This window comes from Cucumis sativus, chromosome 5, assembly GCF_000004075.3.
Source record: "Cucumis sativus cultivar 9930 chromosome 5, Cucumber_9930_V3, whole genome shotgun sequence".
Lineage (NCBI taxonomy): Eukaryota > Viridiplantae > Streptophyta > Magnoliopsida > Cucurbitales > Cucurbitaceae > Cucumis > Cucumis sativus.
This window is the reverse complement of record NC_026659.2, coordinates 21,094,140-21,117,158: the sequence shown is the minus strand read 5'-3', so window position 1 is coordinate 21,117,158 and position 23,019 is coordinate 21,094,140. Positions and strand designations below refer to the sequence as shown.

Below are 23,019 nucleotides of genomic sequence, written 5' to 3'. Positions count from 1 at the left end.
GCATGGTAAGTATTATGAGAATATTGCAGCTTATTCGACATATAGTTGTAGTGTCGTTGGAGGCCTTCATGCATTTTTATACATAGTTAGAAAACACAAAAGTATCTTTTGCTTTACACCAGATTCTCCAATATATGGATTTATTTTATTGTTCACAATTTCATTAGATTTTTATCTTACATAAAAATATTGAGAGAGAGAATAATTGAGAGTGCGAACACGAGTCACAAAGAAAATGAGGGAGAATGTGTGAGTGCTATAAGGGAATAAGAGAAATTTATATAGCTTCAAAATTGAGCTAATGAATTGTCATACGTTTTTCTTAATTATTTATTTACGTAGACATTCATAACCTATATAGGTTAGCCATTTTCTTATAACTTTTATTCAATTTCATGTTGTAACATTCATCTTAATGAACTTTATAATGTAATCTATATCATGACATGTCCTATAAATAGAAGTGTGTAGTGTCTTTGAAATATACATCACAGTTGAGTTCAATTGTTCTCTATTTCCTCTCTTCTTTATTCTTCTTTTGTGTTGTTTCATTGTTCTTATTTAGCTTCTTTGTTCTTATTTTATAAAACGTTATCAGTACAAATCTTTACAATTTTATCATCATGCAAAAGGTAGGCTATAATATATATATATATCTTTTTGTATTTGTAAACATTGCATGAAATATTCCATGTCTACATTATGCATAGTTTAAATGTTTGAAAATATAATATTTTATACCTATTTACATATTATGTTTACAAAAATATTGTTTGTTAAAAGTATTGTTAGTTCATAATAACATTATGGTTTGCTTCTTCTTAATTTCTTTATGATTTATGAGATTGTTTGTGTTTATGATCTATAATAAGTTTACGGTTTGCATGATTGTTTATGTTTGGTTTTTATTTCAACTATTTTACGATCTATGTATAGTTTATGGGTTATTTATGATTTGTTTCTATAAATTAATTGTTTACTCTTTGTTAGTATAAGTTTTGTAATTGTTTGATTTTATCAATTTACCTAAACATGTTGTTGATCATTGTTTTAACATGTTATGTATAAGTATGTTGTAAAATGAACATTTTTGGTGTGTAATCAAAGGCAAATTTGTAATTTTCACCTTGTCAACGCCGCTTGCAACAGTGCAATGTCATGCCATGGCATCAGAAACCAAAGAGCTTCATTTTCAAGCAGCATCGTGAAACTCAACTTAGTGTTGCATCACCACATCAAATATGAAGTGTTGTAACACTAATAACAGTTAAAGCAAGCATCACGATGCTACAAACTTTTGGTGCATGTGAATGAGCACATTTGCACACCTTTTGAAACCCAATTGCTATATAACTTCCCTTTCTCTTGTATTTTAATATCAATTCCATAGTTCTATTACCCTATTCAATTCCCAAATAGAAATGGCACTTCAACTTGTAATTTTTCTCTCAAAAGTTATTAATAAAATTTCCTTTAGTGTTCAACTTTCCTTCTGATGTTACACCAAGATGAACAAAGAAATAAAAGGTACCTTTTTGGAAATTAATTTTTAGTTTGATCTTTCTTGCGCATTTTATTTCAATCTTTAATTGAATTCCAATCTTGAATGAGTGATCAATTATGAGAGGATGAAACTTTCTTTAAATTCTAGTGTTGTTCAGCATAATCTTTTAATTAAGATTCATTCACTTTCACTATTTGGTGTGAATGTATATTAATTAATGGTAAATTTTCATAAATATAACAAAACACCAAAATATTTACCGCTCGTGTAACAAAATCAAAAAGTCTATGAAGCATGTATAATTTTTTCATAAATTTCATATTTTTCCTTGATATTCCAGACGATTCGTCACTTATCTTTCTTCTTCTTCCTTACGATTTATTCATTTCCTCTTCTAGATTTCTTCAACTCCTTTTCCAGATTCTTTTTCTTCTATTTTTATTCATCTTCTTTTTCTTACTTTCTTTTTTCATCTTCTATTTCTTTCTTACAACTCCTCTTCCACAATATCAAGATCGTTTAAATATCACTTTGATATGATCTAAACGATTGCTTACCTAGTCAACACAATCATTTAGCATGGTCAACACAATCATTTAGTATGGTCAGCAGTCCAATCATTTAGATTTAAAGCATTTTTTCTATCGTTAAAAAGAAATGCATGATCGTGTACAATTTTCTACCCGATCATGTATCATTTTCTATACAATTGCATATTATGATCGTTTAGAAGAAGAATTACGCAAAGCATTTTTCCCCACAATCGTGTATCATGATCGTTTAGAAAAAAAATTACACGAAACATTTTTCCATTGTTAAAAAGAACTACACGATCGTGTATCATTTCCTACATAATTGCGTATCATGATCATTTAGAATAACAATTACATGAGCGTGTGTGATCGATGTTGATACTACTCACATGATCGTGTATCATTTCCTACACTATCATGTATCATTTCCTACATGATCGCGTATCACGTTCATTTATAAGAAGAATTACACTCGTGCATGCGGCCAATCAATCATGTGTTGATTGAGACATTTTTTGTATTTTCCATTATGGGTCTGTGGGCTTTTTCTATTTTCAAAATTGTTCTATACCGTGTAAATATTTTGCCAATTTGTTATAATTAAAAAAAAAAAACCCTTGATTAATTTTAAATATTTATGAAGTGAAAATTTAAAATTAGCTATGATTGCAATGAAAAGTAGTGAAATTTAATTAATTATAAAGTGTTATAAAACATGAACAAAGAAGCTAAATAAGAATAATGAAACAACACAAAAGAAAAATAGATAAAAGAGAAAGTAGAGAACAATTGAACTTGTGGTGTATCTTACAAAGGCACCACGCACCTGTATTTATAAGACATGGTATAGTATGTGTTACATTATGGAATTCAATGAGATGAATGATACAATATATAATTGAGGAAAAGTTATATGAAGATTGGTAATCTATGCAGGTTATGAATATCTACATACATAATTATATTTACAATATAATTTTTTTTATAATTTTAGTTAAATTAGTTAATAGAAATTAAAACAAAATTCAAACCTAAAGGGTAAAATTGTAATATTTTAAAACTTATGAACTAAATTAAATTCAAACTTAAAACTTAAGGTGAGAAATGTAACATTATTTTGAAACCTATAAACTAAAATATAACTATACCCAAAATTTAGGGACCAATAAACACATATCTTTTAAACCTGTTTTGAAAATGTCACGAATTAAATAGATACATTTTGAAAACTTAAAGACCAAAAGGAAATACTCGTGAACTTTCAAAAGTTTAAAAAATATCCTTAAACATTCAAAAATATTATTGTCGTTAATTTTGGATGAAAAGTATTAAAAGATTTGCTTAATGATTTCATAAATAACCCTAAACTTTTTATATAACATACCAACACAATAAACAATCAAATAAGATGAAAATTTTAAAATAGCATACACTCATGACTACGAATGTATGATTTCTTTAGTGTTGAGTTTTACGCTCTAAACTTACCTTTTGTATTTTTTTAAACAATTTACTTATCCACAAAATAAATGTTATTTTATTACGCCTTTTAGAATTGTAGTAACACGAATCGAACAAATAAAAGTCCAAGATTATTAAATAAAATTTGAACACTATGTAGTTGACATACAAGATAATCACATTCAAGTAAAAATCTAAAAGTCAAGCTAACATATGTATAAGGTCGGATACCTTATCTTGGTAAGTACACTATGGACACTACCCGCTTGGTAAATATTACACACATTGTAATTTAAATCATTCATGCAGAATCATGCAAGTTGGTGTATGAATTCATAGAGTTTGTATAATACTGAACCACAAAATAATTAATTTCTCTTTGTAACACTAATGATTGAAAATGTTAATGTTTCACGGGATGACCATGTGTAACTCGATCTCAATCTTGATTGAGTTATGGACTTTTGCTTGTAAGAGCTTGTTCTTTTTTATTTGCATGGATGGAAGTGACTTGTATCGTCAACTCAATAAGACTATCATTTTGAAAACTAGATCGAGTGGAAAACTGGAAACATAATTAGACAGAATGTGAAGTTCACTCATTCTCGACCTGGAAAAAGTAGAAGTGTAAAGTGAGAGAAAGGGAATGAGTAGATTCATGGAAAAAGGTGAAAAGTTAAGAGGAAAAAGAAATGAAAAGAAAAAAGGTGACAAATTATATACCTCAAAAAGAGAAATCAAAGCGAAACAAAGCTCAATTCAATTCCATTTACATAAAAAGAAAGAAAGAAGAGTAAGACTACGTTCTTTTATTCACCATTGGGGTGTGGGTGGATGCCTTCAAACAAACAAACAAAAAACAACGCTACCTATAAAATTAAATCCTAAAAAAGAAAAATTGTAAATGACAATTAAGAATAAAAATCACTACCAAATCCATCTTCTTCCACTATCTGCTCTCGCCGGTGAATTCTCTCTCTCCAACATTCTTGATCGGACTAGCCTCTAGTTTCGGCGGACCAGAGTGCCTCCTTGAGTTCGCCGGCGACCCTGGGAATGACAGCCGTTTCTTTGCTCCCACACTCCCCGGAGTTCCTGCCGTCTTCTCTGTTCCCATTGGGCTCGACAACCTGGACCTAGCCCTCGCTGCTTCTGTTGATGCCATGTAGCTTGGAACCGACGGTGAACTCGTGAAGCTTTCATCATCTCTCACTGATGATCCAGCAATGCTGTGTCGCCTGTACCTTTCCGATTTGATGCTCAATGCGCTTCTGGAATCCGCGTCTCCGCTCCACCCAATTCCTCTTGGACTATCCGGCTTCAATTTTCTCCCTGCAGATAGTGACGAATATGCCTTCGTAGGAGTCGCTGGCGATTGGTGACTCGGAGCTCGGCTTGTTTTTTGGCTCGTCGGAGTCCTTGGAAACTGCTTGATGATGTCGAGATTGAGATCGCGACGGGCGTAAGCTTTGGCGATGTCTCCGATCGAGGTTGTGTGGCTGATCACGCTCTTGACGGAGCCACGATCGTGATAATCCATGGTGCTCTTAGTTTCCCATGGACGAGCGGCCATCCATCGTTCTAACCAACTCCATCCCCAGCGGGGATTGTTCGGGTCCATGAATGTAGAGTTTGCAGATTTTGAAGAACTCTTCCATGAATTCTGTTGGGAAAACGCCCATGAGAATGAAAAACAATGATCTGAGCAGGGAGGTAATAATTCAGCAAGAAAGTAAGAAATGAATTGAACCTGATGAGAGTAAGCATACGCCAATGCCCTTTCTCTTCTTGTTGCTGCTTCTTGCCTGTTAGCTAATCTGGCTTCAATTTGCTCCTTTGATTTGGTACTGTCATTCCATTCATAGTTTGCCTAATCCAAACATCAAACTTCAATTCTCATTCATAGTATCAACACAAGGATTAATTAAGAACTGATCATAGGCCACATTCTTGTAACTTGTAATATCTAATCAAGAACTTCCTTATAAAAGAAACATCTTAAAACCACTCGTAAGAGAGAGTGCGTTATACTCAAACCTCATTTTAAAAATATCTTGGGAGTCAGAGGCTGTTTTATCATATGCGATATGATTAATTGGAAAGTTCATAAGTCAGCTTGCGGATTAATGGATTAAAAATATCTCATCATAAAGGAGCACCAGAAAAAGAAACACATAAACTACTTGCTACCCACTTGGAGTATTAAATATATCGAAAAGCTTCCTGACATTGAATATTAAATATCCATCTCTCTCCATCTCTCTACGGTACAAATATAAAATTACCAAATATCTGTACTTTGTGTGAATGAGAGATGAGAGGATTTGAGTCTCCAAAAGGAAAAATGGATTTAGGACTAGTTGGGATGCATAGCCCAGCCTAAGGACAACTGAAAAAGAAACTTAAAAATTTCGATGGTCATGTGGCATCATGTCGTTAGGCCACGTATCTATGTTACTAGGAAAAAAAATAGATGAAAACCAGGTAGCCATTAAGTATTACTGTCAAAGTACAATCTGACATGAGAGATTTACAAAAGATAATAGTAAGAAACTTACAGAAGTAGTTAATCTCTCAAGCTCTCTTTCATGTTTTTGTTGGAGCTGTCTCTGAAGAGCCTGATTCTCCTCTGACATTCTAATTCTTCTTGCACGAATCTGTGACTGCACACGAGCAAGAGTCTGCATACATCTTAATGTGGTTGTTGCTTGTCTTTTAACAGATTGGCCTTGTATCAATGACTTTAGCCTCACCAACCCTCTTAATGCCCGCAGGGCCCTCCTTGCCTGAGCCAACAAAATTCCCATTATAGAAACTAATTTCAATACCAATAATTAATGTCCCAAATCCTTGAACTAGCTATTACAGAGAACAACCTATTAAATACGGTTTTTGAACACTCTGTAGACCATTAAATGACACATTCAAAGCCTGCATTGAAGTTAGGTGTATATGATGTGCACGAATTTGATGCGAAAACTCATGCTCTTTCTCAAGAAAAAGTACTTTAAGTCATGGCAAGTAGGAATTTGACTTGTATATTTTGTTGTTTTAAGATTGTTGAATAGTTCTGGGTATATTAATTGTTTTAGTTCCTACTAAACTTTGGTTTCTTTGTGATTTTAAGACTTTCATGGTAGCTCCCATAACTTGCTCTAATCTCTGTTAAATGTTAGCCTTTTATTTTATTTTTAATGTGGCTTCTGGCAACGAAAGATGATGAGCTAAGTAACTGTAGGGAAAAAAATAACAAGGAAAAAAGGTGGGTCTTGTTGCACATTCTCAAAAATCCTAATACCACACCTTACCCAATTATCCACATGATTTCATTTAGATTTTACACAACCAAACTCTTATATACTTAACCTAATGCTGTAAGTCAATCTAAGATCTGCTCACTGCCTCTCTAAAGAAATGTTGTGGGAGTTGTTAACAGATCTCAAGAATAATCATAAAACTTCAAACAACCTTCACTTGAACCGAAACTTCTCTATAGATTTGGACTGCTCTGTGCTTGAATTCTAAGGAATAATCATAAAACTTCAGACTAATTTGAAATGAAACTCAAACTCTAGGGGCCTAGATGGTAATTTAAACAAAATCTACAATTCTATCCAAAACAAAGAACTGTTTAAAAAAGTAGTGTAGTTCAAAACAGCCATAGCTTTTTTAAAAAAAAAAAAAAGTGAAAGTGATCACTCACCAAATAGCCACGGAATGCAGTCTGGATCTTGATGGCTGCTATTTCTTCCTTTGATTTCCCAGAGTATCGAGGGATAGTAGTAAGCCGAACGACCTCCGCTGCAGCCTGAGCAGCTGCAACGGCTGCCTCTGCAGCGACTGCAGTGGCAATGGCAACAGAGTAAGCATGTTTGCTCTGTTCATTCTCTGCATCTGCTAATTTTACCTCTTCAATTGGTAGAATCGACACATCGAATGAAGCTGGCTCTGCAGATGTCACTGTCTCCAATTTCTTTGGCTTCCCAAACCATCTTTTCTTTGATTTGTTGGTTTTCTAGCAATGAAAATCATTAACAAACTCTCAGTTCAGGATCTAGGAAGAAAACCATAACACAAAGAAGACAAAAAATTATAGAAATTAGAATCCAACCCATAAGAACCTGATCTTTCTTTTCCTTAGATTCAGGAGCAAATGCTTTCTTCACAGCAGAAAACCAACCCCCCTTCTTCCCCATTTCCTATTCAATCATCTGAACCTGAGAAAAAGGAACACACAAATCAGTCAGAAACATAAGAACTCAAAACAATGCAAAATTTAAACTTTCTGAAAACAGATCCAAAATGAAGAAAGCCCGTAACAACCAATTAAAATCCATCTGATTGCAACATTGTACAAAGAAAACTCCCAAGGAAAAAAAAAACAAAAAACAAAACAAACCCACGAAACAATTCCATATGAAATAGGAGGTTTAGAGGCAAAGAAACTGAAAGAAACAACCCTCCATTACATACCTCAGCACAAAACCTCCATTTCTTTTCTGAATCTCAGCAGCTCTCTCTCTTAGATCCTAAAGAAATTGATTGGCAAAGAAAACAGCAACCTCCATGAGAGAGAGAGAGAGGCCAGATCTTGAGCTTAGAGAGAGAGATAGAGAGTGAAAACAAAAGTAACGAAGAGACTTGAAGGAACAAATGGGCAAAGAATAAAGGGAAATTGACAAAAATAGGCCAAAAATGGGGTATAAATAGAGTTTTAGGATTGATTGTAGAAAAGTTGAGATTTAGGATAAATTGGAGGTGAAATGACGAAAATACCCTCTTTTAATTTTAATTCACATTTGCTCTTCTCTTCTTTTCCAACCCCTCTCTCTCTCTCTTCAATGTCATTCACCTGAAGAAAAAAAACAGAATTGCGAACGCAGCCTTCTTCTCCTCTCCTCATAGATTACGTAAAGGGAAAAAAAAAGAAGAATCCTTCTCTTGCAGTCTCATAGATTACGTAAAGAAAAAAGAAGCATTTCTCCTCCTTCTCATAGATTATGTAAAGGAAAAAGAAAAAAGAAAAACTCATTTGCGATTCTTCTCCTCTCTCAAAAGTTTGTCAACTTTCCGCTTTACTCCGGTGTCGTTCATCATCTACTCCGGCGAACATCTCACGCATTGTGGTTTGTTTTAATTTTTAAATCCGAATCTGAATTGTGTTGTGTTATATGTATATATATTTTTGCATCTTAAATGTATAAATCAAATATTATTTTTTATTGTTTCAAGTTGATTTAGGGTTGATTTAAGGTTGCTTTATAGATGTTTCAAATGATGTTAGCAATTTATCATTATTATTATTTTATCTCGCAAACATCTGGTAGACATCTCGCAAACATCTCGCAGACATCTTGCAGGTTCTTAAATTGAAATGTTTAATCTGAAATGAATTGATTTAGGGTGACTTTTAGCTATTGTTTTTTGTATCTCGCAATATCCTAAACATTTTGTAGCTGTCAAGATCGTAAACATGTAGGGTGTGACTATGCACGTTTTATTTAGTATTTACCTACTGTTTTTTAATAAACTTTGTTTATGTGATATGTCAAATGCTAACTTCAAATCATTTTTTGCAGCAATTGAAAAGTATAAGGTGGTTTAAGGATGTCACATATTCCCATGTTAGTGCGTTACGGTGGTATGTGGGATGAGAGGCGAAGAAAATACGAAGGAGGCATGTTAAAAGGCATCGTTGTCAGTAAAGAAATAACACATAAAGATTTACAGGCAGAATTATATGACCTTGCAGAAGTTGACCCTTCAAAGTTCGACGTAATGATAAGATGCATATATGAGATAAAAGTGGAACACGAAGCTCCTACATTTGAGTTAAGCAATGACCGTGATTTGAAGTTTTATCTTCTTAGTGAAAATCCATTAAAGGTCCCTTTATACGTCTCATTTGAGCCTAAAAGTAATCAAAGCAAAAAAGTGTTAAGCAAAGATTACAATTCAGTATCTGGCAGCAACCAAGCTCATAACTTAAACCCTCATCCTCCAATTGTAATGGATACATTAAATGAGAATGAAGTCCATGTTCGTGAAGTTGAAGTTGGCTTGTGTGATAACGTGATAGGGACCACTTCGGCTATATGGGAATCATATGAGTCATATGATTCGAAAGATGAGACTTTTACATGGGAGCCAGTAGAGATGAATAGTGAATCATTTGACATCCCACAACATAGAGATGGTCCTACAAAAGATTGCAAAGGAAAATCTAAAGTTCGTTACAGCTCTTCTAGCCAAAAGTTGAAGACAGACATGAATGATTGGTCCGAAGAAAGCTCTACAAGTGAGGAGTTTGATGTAGGACAAATATTTTTTTCCAAAAAAGATTTGTCAATGAGATTAAGTGTCTTGGCAATGAAAAAAAATTTTCAGTTTGTAGTAAAAAAGTCTACAAAAGAGGTTCTCTTTGTTAGATGCATTGACAACAAGTGTGGTTGGAGACTGCGAGCGATGAGATTGAAGGATTCAAATATATTTAAGATTAAAAAGTATGTCAAAGTTCATTCGTGTTCTCTTGACGTTTTGAATCGTGACCATAGGCAAGCAAAATCTTGGGTTGTTGGAGAATTAATAAAGTCAAAGTTCAAGGGAGTCGGTCGTCTATACAAACCGCGTGATATCATAGAAGACATGAGGCAAGACTATGGCATAAATATGAGTTATGAAAAAGCATGGCGCGCTAGAGAAAATGCGTATGAACGAGTGCGCGGGTGTCCTGAAGAGTCATATAATCTATTGCTTAGATATGGTGAAGCTCTCAAACTTGCAAATGTAGGTACAATATTTCACATGGAACTTGAAGATAATCGTTTCTTCAAATATCTTTTTATGGCTGTTGGTCCATGTGTTCGAGGATTCTTAAACTGCATTAGACCGGTTATAGTCATGGATGGAACATTCCTTAAGAACAAATATCGGGGTCAGTTGATAGTTGCTGTTTGCTTGGATGGTAACAATCAAATTTATCCTCTTGCCTTTGGAGTGGTGGACAGAGAAACAGATGCTTCAATACAGTGGTTCTTAGAGAAATTGAAAGGTGCAATAGGAGAGGTGCCTAATCTAGGCTTCGTGACAGATCGAAAAACATGTTTTTCTAAGTGTATTGCATCGGTTTTTCCCTCCGCATTCCATGGACTTTGTGTCCAACACTTGACTCAAAATTTGAATGATAAATACAAGAATGACACTATAGCTACTTTGTTTTACAATGCATCTAGAACATACCGTGAATCAACGTTCTCAGAAGCGTGGAGAAGTATTCTTGCATTTCCTAATGATTCAGGAAAATATTTAAACGATGTTGGAATAACACGTTGGTCTCGTTTTCACTGTCCAGGAAGACGATATAATATGATGACAACAAATATAGCAGAGTCCATGAATTCTATACTGAAAGAACCTAGAGATTTGCCTATTGCTTCATTCCTTGAACATGTTCGAGCTTTGCTACAACGTTGGTTTTGGGAGCGTCGAGAAGAAGGCATTAAAGTGACGTCTACATTGACTAAATGGGCAGAGTTAGTTCTACAAAAGAAACAAGAACGAGCTTTGACAATGAAAGTCAACCCAATTGATTGTTACCAATTCCATGTTAAAGATTTAGATAAAGAGGAGGTCATAAATCTTCATACTCAAGAGTGCACTTGTAAGGAGTTTCAAGCTGAGCAACTACCATGCGCACATGCCATTGCTGTTGCACGGGATCGCAATATAAATGTTTATAGCTTATGTGCTAACTATTACACTAATGAATGTTTGTTGGCAGCATATTCGGAGGCCGTCTACCCAGTTGGGAATCAGTCGGAATGGAAGACAACCGAAGAATATGTACATATGACTGTCTTACCTCCGAAAGTAGTCAAAAGAGTTGGTCGACCGAAGAAAAAGAGGATTCCAAGTGTCGGTGAAGCACCAAAATTGCATAAATGTGGTCGATGTAAAGAAACAGGCCACAATAGATTAACGTGTACCAATCCAATTTCATACATCCAGAAGTCGAGCATACAAGATTAGTACCCGTCTTGGTACGTAGTAATAGTTTTATACTTGCTTGGTTTGTGCTTGCGTTGTTTGCATGATCACGATGTAAAAAAGGTTCATTTTTTTAATGCAGGTGGAAGATGCTTATAAAATTGTGTCCTGTGTTGTTTGCAAGATCACTAAAGTCATCTCACTGACAATTCTAAGTTGAAGACTTTTCTTCTGCAACTTCAAGACTTTCCTTCTCTTTTTTTTTTATCCTACAGTGAACTGTTTATAGAATATTTACTCCTTTGGCATTTCAAGCTTTTTGAGAAAGACTTGAAATCCTATTATGACAATATTGTGTGCTTTAGAACTCAATAAATGCTCTCCTTTTGCTACTGCAGTATTAATGATGCAAATCTTGCTGATTACTTTTAGTTTTTACATTCATCTTCAAGGTTCAGCCTCTGTTAGTTTTTACAAGGTTCAGCCCTTGCTGATTACTTAAAGGTTCAGCCCTTGCTGCATTTGAAGCCTCTTGCTGATTACTTAAAGTGTGCAGTAGTAATAAATGCAAAGCTTTTGCTACTTTTAGTTTTTACAAGGTTCAGCCTCTTCAAGCATATGAACCACCATTTGCATGAAGGGCCTTGTAGATGGAATCTTAGTCGTGCAGCGAAGTGCGATCCTTACCACTTTGACTGCGTTCTCCACTTTGATATGCTGGGATCTACCATCTCTTTCAGATTACCTTTTAGATATCTCAAATCTTCAAGCATATGAACCACCTCTTCAAGCATAGTAATCTCAAGCATAGTAATCTCAATGCAGTAGTAATGAGTTGACTCTGAAAGTTCAGGTAGTAGCAAGACTGAGCTAATTTTAAGTAATGTATAAAGCCGGCTGGTTAACAGCAAAGGTACAGAACAAGACACAGATCAAAATGCTGCTATTGGTAATGAGGATCAATTGTTCGTACATAAGATGTTTTTATAATGAAAACCTGCTACGTGAGGCTATATATAAATCAGTTCCGCAGCCACCATAAACCTCTGCTCCACCACCGGTAACACATCAAGAATGTCTATATAAAAGTTCTGCACACTTTACAATTTTTCACCTGCATTGTTGTACATTATATAAAAGTTCTGCACATCAAGGCGCCGTTTCGATGGTTGCTGCTACTGCAGCCTATAACCAAGGCCCTAAGAACCTTACACAGCGCTTGAAACGTCGTAGTCTTCTTCCCTTTGCTTCTTCCTTTCTCCACTTTCCTCTCCTCCGACGATGGCTGCCGTTGTTCCGGCAACCGCATGCTCCGGCGTTGCCTTATCCTCATCTCACTCAGTTCCATCTCTTTCGGAAACCTGGCGCTACCAAACAGGAACAAGAACCACCGCGATTTCATCGGGGACGATTGCAGTATCATCGCTCTCTCTTCCGGTAACTCATATTTCTGCAATTTCCATTTCCTCTTTGGCCGTTTGATGTACTCAGGAATGGAATTGTTCGTCAATGAAATCGAAAACGGATCGAAGCTTTTAATTCCTCCTGGTCCCGATCTAGTATCACTTACAGACGATTTCTTACCAGAAAAATTGTCCGATGGTTTGATTTGGGAATCGCTTGGTTGTTTGTAGGGAATCAATTTGCCGCAGAAGATAATGTTGTCAGATCCAGAATAAGATGAATTAGCAACAGAGAAATCATGGCTGAAAAACTCGAAGAATGTATCATCTTCTTGGTTATGATCATCAAAGGAAGCGCTCTGATAATCATCACAATTAGATTCATCGCTGTAAATTGGAAGGTCGCAAAGAGAGAGCGTTTCTACAGATTCTTCTTCGTCTTCTTCTTCGTCTTCTTCTTCTTGTTGTTGTTCATGGTGTTGATGTGGATGTGGATGTGGATGTTGATTGATGATGATGGAGGAGTCCGTATCTTCTACTCTGTTATACGATTCTTTATAAGCTAGAATCATAATTTTTTCCTGAGTTTCTTTAGGTAGTAATTTAAGAAAGAATGGAAACTGAAATGGATTGTGATAGATGGATTGATGATGAAGAAAAAAAGGAAAGTGAAGGTAGAAGATGAAAAATTTTGAAAAAAAGAAAAATAGAAATTGATATCAATGGAGGCCTGAGGGGGATATATATATTTCTATAGGGAAAATAGAAAGTGAGAGTATTCTATAATTTGGAGGTGAAATGAAAGGATACTGCTGGCCATCCCTCGCCTTCTAGAAGAGCAGACGGAGAAAGTGATTTTAAATGCAATGGCGGACTAAGTTCGCCTGATGGGACAATTACGTTTAAATCATTTTGGTTATTATCTTTCATTTCATTACTAACATTCAAACATTAATTAACTACAACTAAATTAATAAATTATCCCATCAAATATATAATATATATATATATACGTGACATATAAAACTTTCTAGAACCATACATTTATTCACCCAAATGTATAAAAACCATTTTGTTATTATTCATTTACTAAAATTAATTTTGTTTGTTATTATTCATTTACTAAAATTAATTTTAGTCCCCAATCTTTAGATTTTTATTTTTTTTATTATATTTTGTTTGGTTTATCAAATCTTTATAGTTTTATCTATTTTGTTTTCTGTGTCCTTATGACTTTTTTTTTCTTCTTCTCTAAATTATAAACTCCAATATTTAATGATTTTCTTTAAAATATTATCCTAAAATGATAAAAAGGTATATTTTTGTAATGTTGAATATTTATATTGTCAACTGTTGCACAATATTTCAATTTGGTAGAAGCATTTGTCTCCAATTTGGAAGATCAAATTTGCTTCAAAATTTGAATATTTCTTCTACCCTACATGTGTGTGTGTGTGTATGTATATATATAGCTATAATTTTTCATTTTCAGTTTTATATGAAGTTTAAAAAAAGAAAAGAGAAATTAAGAGTTATATAAAGTGTTGAAAATATAAAAAGTCAAAACATGAAAATATAATAAAAGTATATAATTAGGGATGAAAATGGAGTTTAGTTGGAAGCATGAAGGAATTGTTAGTTATTAATTTAAGATTTATGAAGATTAATTTAAGAATTGGTGCTTAGTTTTGGGAGTGGGTATGTTAATATATTGAAAAGATTCCAATTGTTGATGGGGCAGTATTATTTAAAATTAAATCCCAACAAAATAATAGTAAATTATTATTGTTATATATATTGATTTACTTTTGTGTTTTTTTACAAGTAAAGAGATTAGATTGATGGAAGATATAAATTAAAATAACTCATAATGGTGATTAAATATATAATTGAAAGCTAAAAAGACCAATGTTAAACTTAATGTTGATTAAAAAAATTCAATGAATTGGTAGAAAAAAGAGAGAAAAAGTGTTTTTCTTTTTTTTCTTTTTTTATGAGAGAACTCTAGGTCTCTTTTAATTTGGAATTCATTTTTCATTTTTATGTTTTCAAAATAAAATAATACTAGGAAAACAATTAAAATGTATTTGGTTTACTCATTTTTTTTAAACAATATTTTGTGAATTGACATAATTTATTTGAAGGATCTTTTAAAAAATATAACAAAGTGTTAAAATATTTACGCATTATAGAGTAACTTAAAAAATAGAAAAATATCACATACCTATAACGAGAAATACAACAAATGTTCTAGATTAATTGGCATCTGATTTAGTAATATATTTAAAAAAGATCGTTTAAATTTAGATTTGATTATACAATATCAATTATTTTTTGACGGTCTTTTATATTTGACACCAAATTTTAAACAACAACCAAATAACAGTTTAAAAAAAAATATTTGATATTGAACCAAATATTCGTTTGAAAAAAGAATAAAAAATAATTGGAGAATAAGAAAAATGGAAGAGAACAATTGAAAAAAAAAAAAAAAGAAAGATAAAGAAAAATATTTAAAAAATTGGACGATGTAAAGAAAACAGTGTAGTAGAGAAAAGAAAAGAAAGACTATGAAAAAGAAAGACAATGATGAAATATACTAAAAAAAGGATGATTTTCATACCCATTTACATATTTTACCGATTTATTATATTTATAAAAATTAATCTTAAACAATAAAATTTTTAAACTTTGATTTAAAAAATTATAAATATAAAATACAAAATTGAGTTTTCTAATTCATAATTAAACACAAAATTTAAATTTAAATTTAAATTTTAAATAGATTTTAAAATTTTAAATTAGAACTAGTGAAAAATCTGATTTTGCTTTTGAATTTTATTCAATTAGAAACAAATTTTAAATCACGAACCACAATTTTGAGATTTTAAGATTGGATTCAACATCTCATTTACATATTTGTTATAAGAAAAAAATTATTTTTGGCATAAACTCATATAAAAGATTAAACTATATATTACCAAAATTTCAAAATAAAAATAGATTGCAGGGGGTAGTCAAATGTCAAAGTAATTAAATTCATAGGAAATTGTGTTTTGGGTTATTTTGATTGAATTTCTATGGAAAGTGAAACTAATTGGTTGTGTGTAGTCAACACAACAAATACATCTTTGAATTCTTTCTCAAACTTTCTTTCAACACTTTGAATTAATTATACATAAAATCTCATAGACTAAATAGACGAATAAAACATGTATTTTACACTAATTTCAACAAATTTTATAAACAAAAATTGCAACTTTCATACTCTTAAATAAATTTGGGCTAAATTCAGACTTATGACCAATGTTCATGTTTATTTATTAGATAACTTAGCAACTTAAATAAATAAATAAGCTCTAACCTGTTTTTCTCTACAATTTGAATGATTATCACAAGCACGTAAGTGTTTACAATTCAAAGAAGGATAGAATGAGATTTTTTAAAAAATAGTAAATTTTACAAAATATAACCTAAAGCAAATTATATAACCGATTAGAAAACTTTTAGTGATAAAATTCAAAATTTTGCTATAACTTGTAAATATTTTAATTTATTTTGCTATTTTTAAAAATATTTTTAAAATTTATTTACTTAAAAAAAACATTTCAGAATTGAAATTATTAAACAATAGGTTTGTTGAATTTATTATGAAAAATTGAAAAAGAAAGTTTGTAATTAAAATGAGCATTTTTTTAAGTAAAAAATAAATTAAAATATTTAAAAGTTATAAAAATTTTTGGATTCTATAACCAATCTAGAATTTGGTGTAAGTTATAAATATTTTATAAAATCTACAAATTTAAAAATAGGAAAGTTTCGTGGTTTGTACTAAAAAGAATATATTAATAATATTATGTTTGATATAAAATAGAGCATGTGGGGGCCATCAAATAATCTAGAAGGTTAAAAGAAATTCCCAATTGGCATTGCAAAACCAAGAAAGCGATGCATCCAATGACCAATATGATATAATATAATTGGATTAACTATATTAATTTAGTTCTTCTTAACATCATCCGACCTTAGCTCAGTTGGTAGAGCGGAGGACTGTAGTTTGCTCAGTGATCCTTAGGTCGCTGGTTCGAATCCGGCAGGTCGGATTCCTTTTTTTTTCTTTATTTCATTCCGATAGTATAAATAAAGAAAACAAAATAATCTTTTAATAACTATTATTTAATTATTTCACTTCTTGATTTACTTTATTTATTCTTAGCCTTATATGAATATTTGGTCTATTCAGAAATCACTATTTCTTCCATATATATCATATCAATTAGTCTTTATTCTATCATTTATCAAGTAAATATATATAGCAACGATGACAAGTCCAAGATTTTTATTCAAAGGACTTAGTTTAAAGTTTTGAAAATTTTAAATTTGTGTCTTCGTAGATTGATAGACTCCAACAATATTTTACAATCTTGAATACTAAATATTTAAATATGTTGTCATGGTCAACAAATGTGACCATGTAGAATAGTTAGAACATTCTGCCAATTTTTTCTTATTTTTTTGTAATTTTTTTATGAATTTAGAATTGATTTTATGCGAAAATATAACTGAAACGTGTAGAGAAATTCAAAACGCTGTTCTGGATTGGGGGGGATTTTTAGATGCAGTTGTATGGATCCATGATAGATGATTGTCATTGTTATTTGAGTGGTGTTTTTAACTGATGATATGAAGGATGATATTTCCTTCATGGGGTGATGAGTTTTTGTTCTACGAATACTTTTCAGCTTCTCTTATGAAGAGGTTTGAGTGATTCTAATTTGGAGATTCATTTTGAATTGGGAGATTGCATTTCTAAACAGAATTTCTTTATCTGCAATTTAGTAACCTTGGAAAGTGAAAGAAATATCAGTTGGTTCTTAGCAAATGTTATGGTCTGAAAAAATAAGGGAAAATTGGTAGCTTCAACACTGATGGATTAATATCAGAACGACATATATAATTGAAGTTTTGGTATATTATAGGAAACATAATCCATAAACATAACGGGTGGTTTCTTCGTCAATGGGATGATGGACTCTAGATGATCTCTAAGTAAATGGCAGGAACTCGAAGTTCTTAGATTAAATGGATTAGTAGTTGTTTGCATCCTTGAAGTCTATTCTTGCTCCCAAAAATAAGCTTTTTATATGGTCAAAAGAGTTGCAGGTGGTGAGAACATGTTCAATGCATATGTCCTTGATTCCTTGGTTCAAGATTCTAAATTCACGTATGAGACAAAACTTTCCTTGCTTTAATTGAAGATGATGTTTCTACTACCATCATCCTTCACAATCGAAGTAATTGCATTGTGTTCTTCACGGCATCTTCCGTGACTTTCTTTTAATAAGCTTCAACAATATCCACAACCATCATTTGAACAAGGACTTGTTTGATAATGATTTTGTTATTTTATAAAAAAAATAAATCTATTCATAAACACGGTTTTATCTTTAATTTTCTTGTTTTATTTAAAAAATAGTTGGTTTTAAAACACTTAATAAAAATTCGACTCTCTTACATAAGAAAACAACATGCAGAAAGTTGAAGAAAACAACGTAGGTTTAATTATCAAATGATTAGCAAATGAGATATAAATTTATTACTGGAACAATGTTTGATTTTGGAAGCTGTAAGTGGAGAAAACTTCATGATTCAGTTTTTGACATTTCAAAACTCTGCTACCAAATGGAGACAAGTGATTGCTCTTCTCAACCAATCAAAACACCCAACTTGCTACAACTTGCTACCGATTTTTTTTAAAATCACCCGATTTGGAACTAATGAAAAGATTAAATAAAGACTTTTCCATTCATTTCGAGAAAATGGAAAAGAATATTCAAACAGACATCTATACTATTTCTATTTTGCTTGGACACCAAGTTTTAGTCTCATAAGTCTATTTATTTCTACTTGCTTGCATAGACAGTTTTTGTGGAAGGAATCAACAAAGGCGGTATCAAAAACAAATTCCATACAGTTTTTGGATTTGTTTCTCGTTCTCCAAATCGCGTTGACTTTACACTCTCTCTGTTTCCTCTGATCACAAGTATGTACTTTATTTTATGGTGAATGCTTTCTTGATTTCAAAACCCTGCTGCTGAAATCTTTTTGGTTAAGGATTTAATCGTTGAAGTATGTTTATGTTTTGGAAATTTGGGTTTAATTGATCTTACGAGCTAGTATTACTTTTCGGTTTTCTTTGGCTGAGTTATATGCATATGATGATTTCAGTTTCAATTTTTATTTTGCAACAGATTGTATTTTGTAGCTGAAATTCAAGTATGGGTAAGGAGAAGGTTCACATTAACATTGTGGTCATTGGCCATGTCGATTCTGGGAAATCGACCACCACTGGCCATTTGATTTACAAGCTTGGAGGTATTGACAAGCGTGTTATTGAGAGGTTTGAGAAGGAAGCTGCTGAGATGAACAAGAGATCGTTCAAATATGCTTGGGTTTTGGACAAGCTTAAGGCTGAACGTGAGCGCGGAATCACAATTGATATTGCTTTGTGGAAGTTCGAGACCGCCAAGTACTACTGCACTGTGATTGATGCTCCTGGGCATCGTGATTTCATCAAGAACATGATTACTGGTACTTCCCAGGCTGACTGTGCTGTTCTTATCATTGATTCAACTACCGGAGGTTTTGAAGCTGGTATTTCTAAGGATGGGCAGACTCGTGAACATGCCCTTCTTGCCTTTACCCTTGGTGTTCGACAAATGATCTGCTGCTGCAACAAGGTAATCTCAACCAACTTTCATTTCCTCTTTTTCACTGTTTTATAGAGAGAAAAGGCAAATTGGGTCAATTTCCCTGTTTTAGTTATGGGTGTGTTTGATTTGTTTGTTTAACAGATGGATGCCACTACTCCCAAATACTCCAAATCTAGATACGATGAAATCGTCAAAGAAGTTTCATCCTACCTCAAGAAAGTTGGCTACAACCCGGACAAAATCCCCTTTGTCCCCATCTCTGGATTTGAAGGTGACAACATGATTGAAAGATCCACCAATCTCGACTGGTACAAAGGCCCTACCCTTCTCGAAGCTCTCGACCAAGTCCACGAGCCCAAGAGACCATCTGACAAACCCCTTCGTCTTCCACTTCAAGATGTCTACAAGATCGGCGGCATTGGAACAGTCCCAGTAGGCCGTGTCGAAACTGGCATTATAAAACCCGGCATGGTCGTCACCTTCGCTCCAACTGGCCTCACTACTGAAGTAAAATCTGTTGAAATGCACCATGAAGCTCTCCAAGAAGCTCTCCCTGGTGACAATGTGGGATTCAACGTGAAGAATGTCGCTGTAAAAGATCTCAAACGTGGCTATGTTGCATCAAATTCGAAAGATGATCCAGCCAAAGAAGCTGCTAGTTTCACCTCACAAGTTATCATCATGAACCATCCAGGACAGATTGGAAATGGTTATGCCCCTGTTCTTGACTGCCACACCTCTCACATTGCAGTCAAGTTTGGGGAGATTCTAACAAAGATTGATAGAAGATCTGGTAAAGAACTGGAGAAAGAGCCTAAATTCTTGAAAAATGGTGATGCTGGATTCGTTAAGATGATCCCCACTAAGCCTATGGTGGTGGAAACGTTCTCTGAGTATCCACCACTTGGGAGATTTGCGGTCAGAGACATGCGGCAAACTGTGGCTGTTGGTGTGATCAAGAGCGTCGAAAAGAAGGACCCAAGTGGTGCTAAGGTCACCAAATCAGCTGCTAAGAAATCTGGTAAGTGAATTGTGCGGTTTGAATTATGTGTTGTGTTTTGTGTCTGTTTTCTTTTCAAAACTTTTCTCCCTTTCCCTAGTGAGTTTTCACAGAATTGGGTTCTTGATCGTCGGTGGGGAAGGACTGCTGTTTCTCTTGTTGTCTTATAGGTTATTGCTATACAATTTTTATTTTCGTTGGTGGGATGTTTTTCATAAGTGATCTATTGGATACATTATTTGGTGGGGATGGTTTGAGTACTTGTATAAGTGAACTTTTGTTGGGTTAACTTTGAGTTTGATTTCATTTGCTATGCTATTATTGTTTACTTCTAATTCTACCCATAATTTATGGTTTTAAAGTCAAGTAAGACTAAATTACATTATTGATTGGGTCATATACACTTTAATTTAGAGAAAATTTAAATCCAATCTTTATGTTTGATGAAGTCTTTTCCCAAAGTTTTAATAAAATCATTATAAATTTAAGGACTATTTATGAGAGTTTGATCAAAAAGTATAGAAACTAAGTCCTACTCATCAAATATATGGACTAAATTTTAATGTATTTTTCAAGACATAGAGATAAAATATCGAGTAAAGATTTAGTAAATATTAAATTTTGTAAATATTTTTATTGTTTTTATCATTTATCCTAATTTTCATTTTCTAAATACTTTTGATAAAAAATATTTAAAATAATTTTGAAAATGTTGCAAAAATATATTTTTTGAATAATTTTTTTTTCAAGATGAATTGTTTTTCAAAATTAAAAACCGAAAATGTTAAAAAATCACACACACGACCTTAGACTCGTAATATTAGGAAACATATTTCAACATTTGATTTGTATATTAATTATTACAAACTTTTATACAAAGTAAGGATAAAACATTTTTCTTAATACATGAGTATATATGTATAAACCACATACATGAGTATATATCCTAATACTTAATCATAATTCAAAATTCTTTCCAAAGTAGTACATATATGTGGCATTTTAAGATAATTAAAAAGAAATATCTAAATTTACCAACGTATAAAATTTTAAGAGTTTAATGCCACACCATATTAGTTGAACAAGATCTGAAATGGATGGTTACTTTCTAAACTTAAAGAGTTAAGTTGTTACAATTATTAATTTAGTCTTTTAATTGATACAACTCTTTAAGATTATATTAATATTTACCTTAAAATTTTAGTTTGGAAAGAATGTATGGTAAATATTCCGTACATGATTTGTTTAGATTTGGTACACAATGATAGTTAGATTTGCATTTTTTTTTCAAAATTCATTATCATATAGCTTAGATTTCGCTACTCAAATCTAAGATTTTGTACCAATATGAACAATAATTTTTCAAAATCTAAATATACCAACATTTCATTTATTTGGTACACAATCTTAAACTAGTAACACTCGAAAAAAATAATAAAAAATTATTTTGATCAAATATTATGATTTCAAAAAATATAAAAAAAAATCGAAGAAAAAAGATAAAAAGAAAAAGCAAACCTGTTGGGATTTTAAAAAATGGTCCACTTCTTAAGTTTTTTTATTTTGTTATATCGATGGTACATATTAATATATTAATATTTTGTTATATTTATAATTATTATAAATAAGAATAGATTTTTCATTAAAATTATTTTATTTTCATAAAAGTAATTAATATTCGATAAAAACTCTAAACAAAATTATTATAAAATTTAGGTATATGTTTAAATAAGAATGGACTTTTTATCATTAAAATCAATATTTATTTATATATTCATAAAAAATTATTAACATCCATGTACTAATTATAAACAAAACTTATAGATGGAAAATATAGTTCACTCCCATATAACATCACCTTTCATCCTAGAAAATATATTTTAAATTATAGTTTTTTTTCTATAAATTAAATTTATTTCAAATCACATTTATTTAAACTTTATTATTTTAACAAATTGTTTAATTTGATATGAACTCTTTATTCAAATTTTCCACTAAAATGAGAAGCTGTAGAATATGTAAAGAATAAGCTCAGGTTTCCACTATAATCCTATAAAAAGAAAAACCAAAAGTTAACGATAAGTAGGAGTTAAATCAGATTAGGTTAGGTTAGGTTGGAAGACATTCTCAACCCAACCAATATTATTATAACTGATACGACTAAAATAAGTTCACTCTAAATATACTTTTTTATATTTGTAATTTTTTAAAAATAATTGTTATACTTTTTTATATTTGTAATTTTTTAAAAATAATTGTTATACATTTAATTATTATTCATAAAATTACTATCTATTATAATTATTTCAAATAAAATTATTATAAACCATAATAAACAAATAAACATTGAGATGTATATCTAAATTTTTTAGAAGATGTGAACAAACATAAAATTTGTAATGGTAAATAATAATTTCAA

At 31.9% G+C, this 23,019-nt stretch overlaps 4 protein-coding genes and 1 non-coding gene across 6 annotated transcripts; 3 read left to right on the top strand and 2 right to left on the bottom strand.

Moving 5' to 3' along the window:
- Positions 1-4,194: 4,194 nt before the first annotated feature.
- LOC101209731 (protein IQ-DOMAIN 1) lies at positions 4,195-8,168 on the bottom strand. The gene is made up of 6 exons (XM_004151424.3): positions 7,972-8,168; positions 7,620-7,715; positions 7,202-7,513; positions 6,057-6,284; positions 5,249-5,368; positions 4,195-5,161 (listed from the first exon to the last, which is right to left on the bottom strand). Exons 2-6 carry the CDS (start codon positions 7,692-7,694, stop codon positions 4,448-4,450), a joined length of 1,449 nt encoding a protein of 482 aa, XP_004151472.1. The 5' UTR covers positions 7,695-7,715; positions 7,972-8,168; the 3' UTR covers positions 4,195-4,447.
- A 138-nt stretch (positions 8,169-8,306) lies between these two features.
- Positions 8,307-11,888, top strand: LOC116403840. The gene is made up of 3 exons (XM_031885527.1): positions 8,307-8,624; positions 9,078-11,537; positions 11,627-11,888. The coding sequence occupies exon 2, from the start codon at positions 9,106-9,108 to the stop codon at positions 11,524-11,526; it is 2,421 nt and encodes an 806-aa protein (XP_031741387.1). The 5' UTR covers positions 8,307-8,624; positions 9,078-9,105; the 3' UTR covers positions 11,527-11,537; positions 11,627-11,888.
- A 725-nt stretch (positions 11,889-12,613) lies between these two features.
- On the bottom strand, positions 12,614-13,459 carry LOC105435687. Its single transcript, XM_011657934.1, has one exon. The coding sequence runs from the start codon at positions 13,457-13,459 to the stop codon at positions 12,614-12,616; it is 846 nt and encodes a 281-aa protein (XP_011656236.1).
- A 3,447-nt stretch (positions 13,460-16,906) lies between these two features.
- TRNAY-GUA lies at positions 16,907-16,990 on the top strand. Its single transcript is given in 2 exon segments — positions 16,907-16,943; positions 16,955-16,990. It is a non-coding gene; the product is annotated as a tRNA-Tyr (tRNA).
- A 1,700-nt stretch (positions 16,991-18,690) lies between these two features.
- Positions 18,691-20,938, top strand: LOC105434427 (elongation factor 1-alpha). 2 transcript variants are annotated; one of them, XM_011657021.2, is made up of 3 exons: positions 18,691-18,930; positions 19,139-19,627; positions 19,742-20,938. In XM_011657021.2, exons 2-3 carry the CDS (start codon positions 19,166-19,168, stop codon positions 20,627-20,629), a joined length of 1,350 nt encoding a protein of 449 aa, XP_011655323.2. In that variant the 5' UTR covers positions 18,691-18,930; positions 19,139-19,165; the 3' UTR covers positions 20,630-20,938. The 2 variants fall into 2 exon arrangements, with proteins under 2 accessions (XP_011655323.2, XP_031741430.1); XM_031885570.1 differs by lacking the exon at positions 18,691-18,930 and adding an exon at positions 18,946-19,016.
- The last annotated feature ends 2,081 nt before the right edge of the window (positions 20,939-23,019 follow it).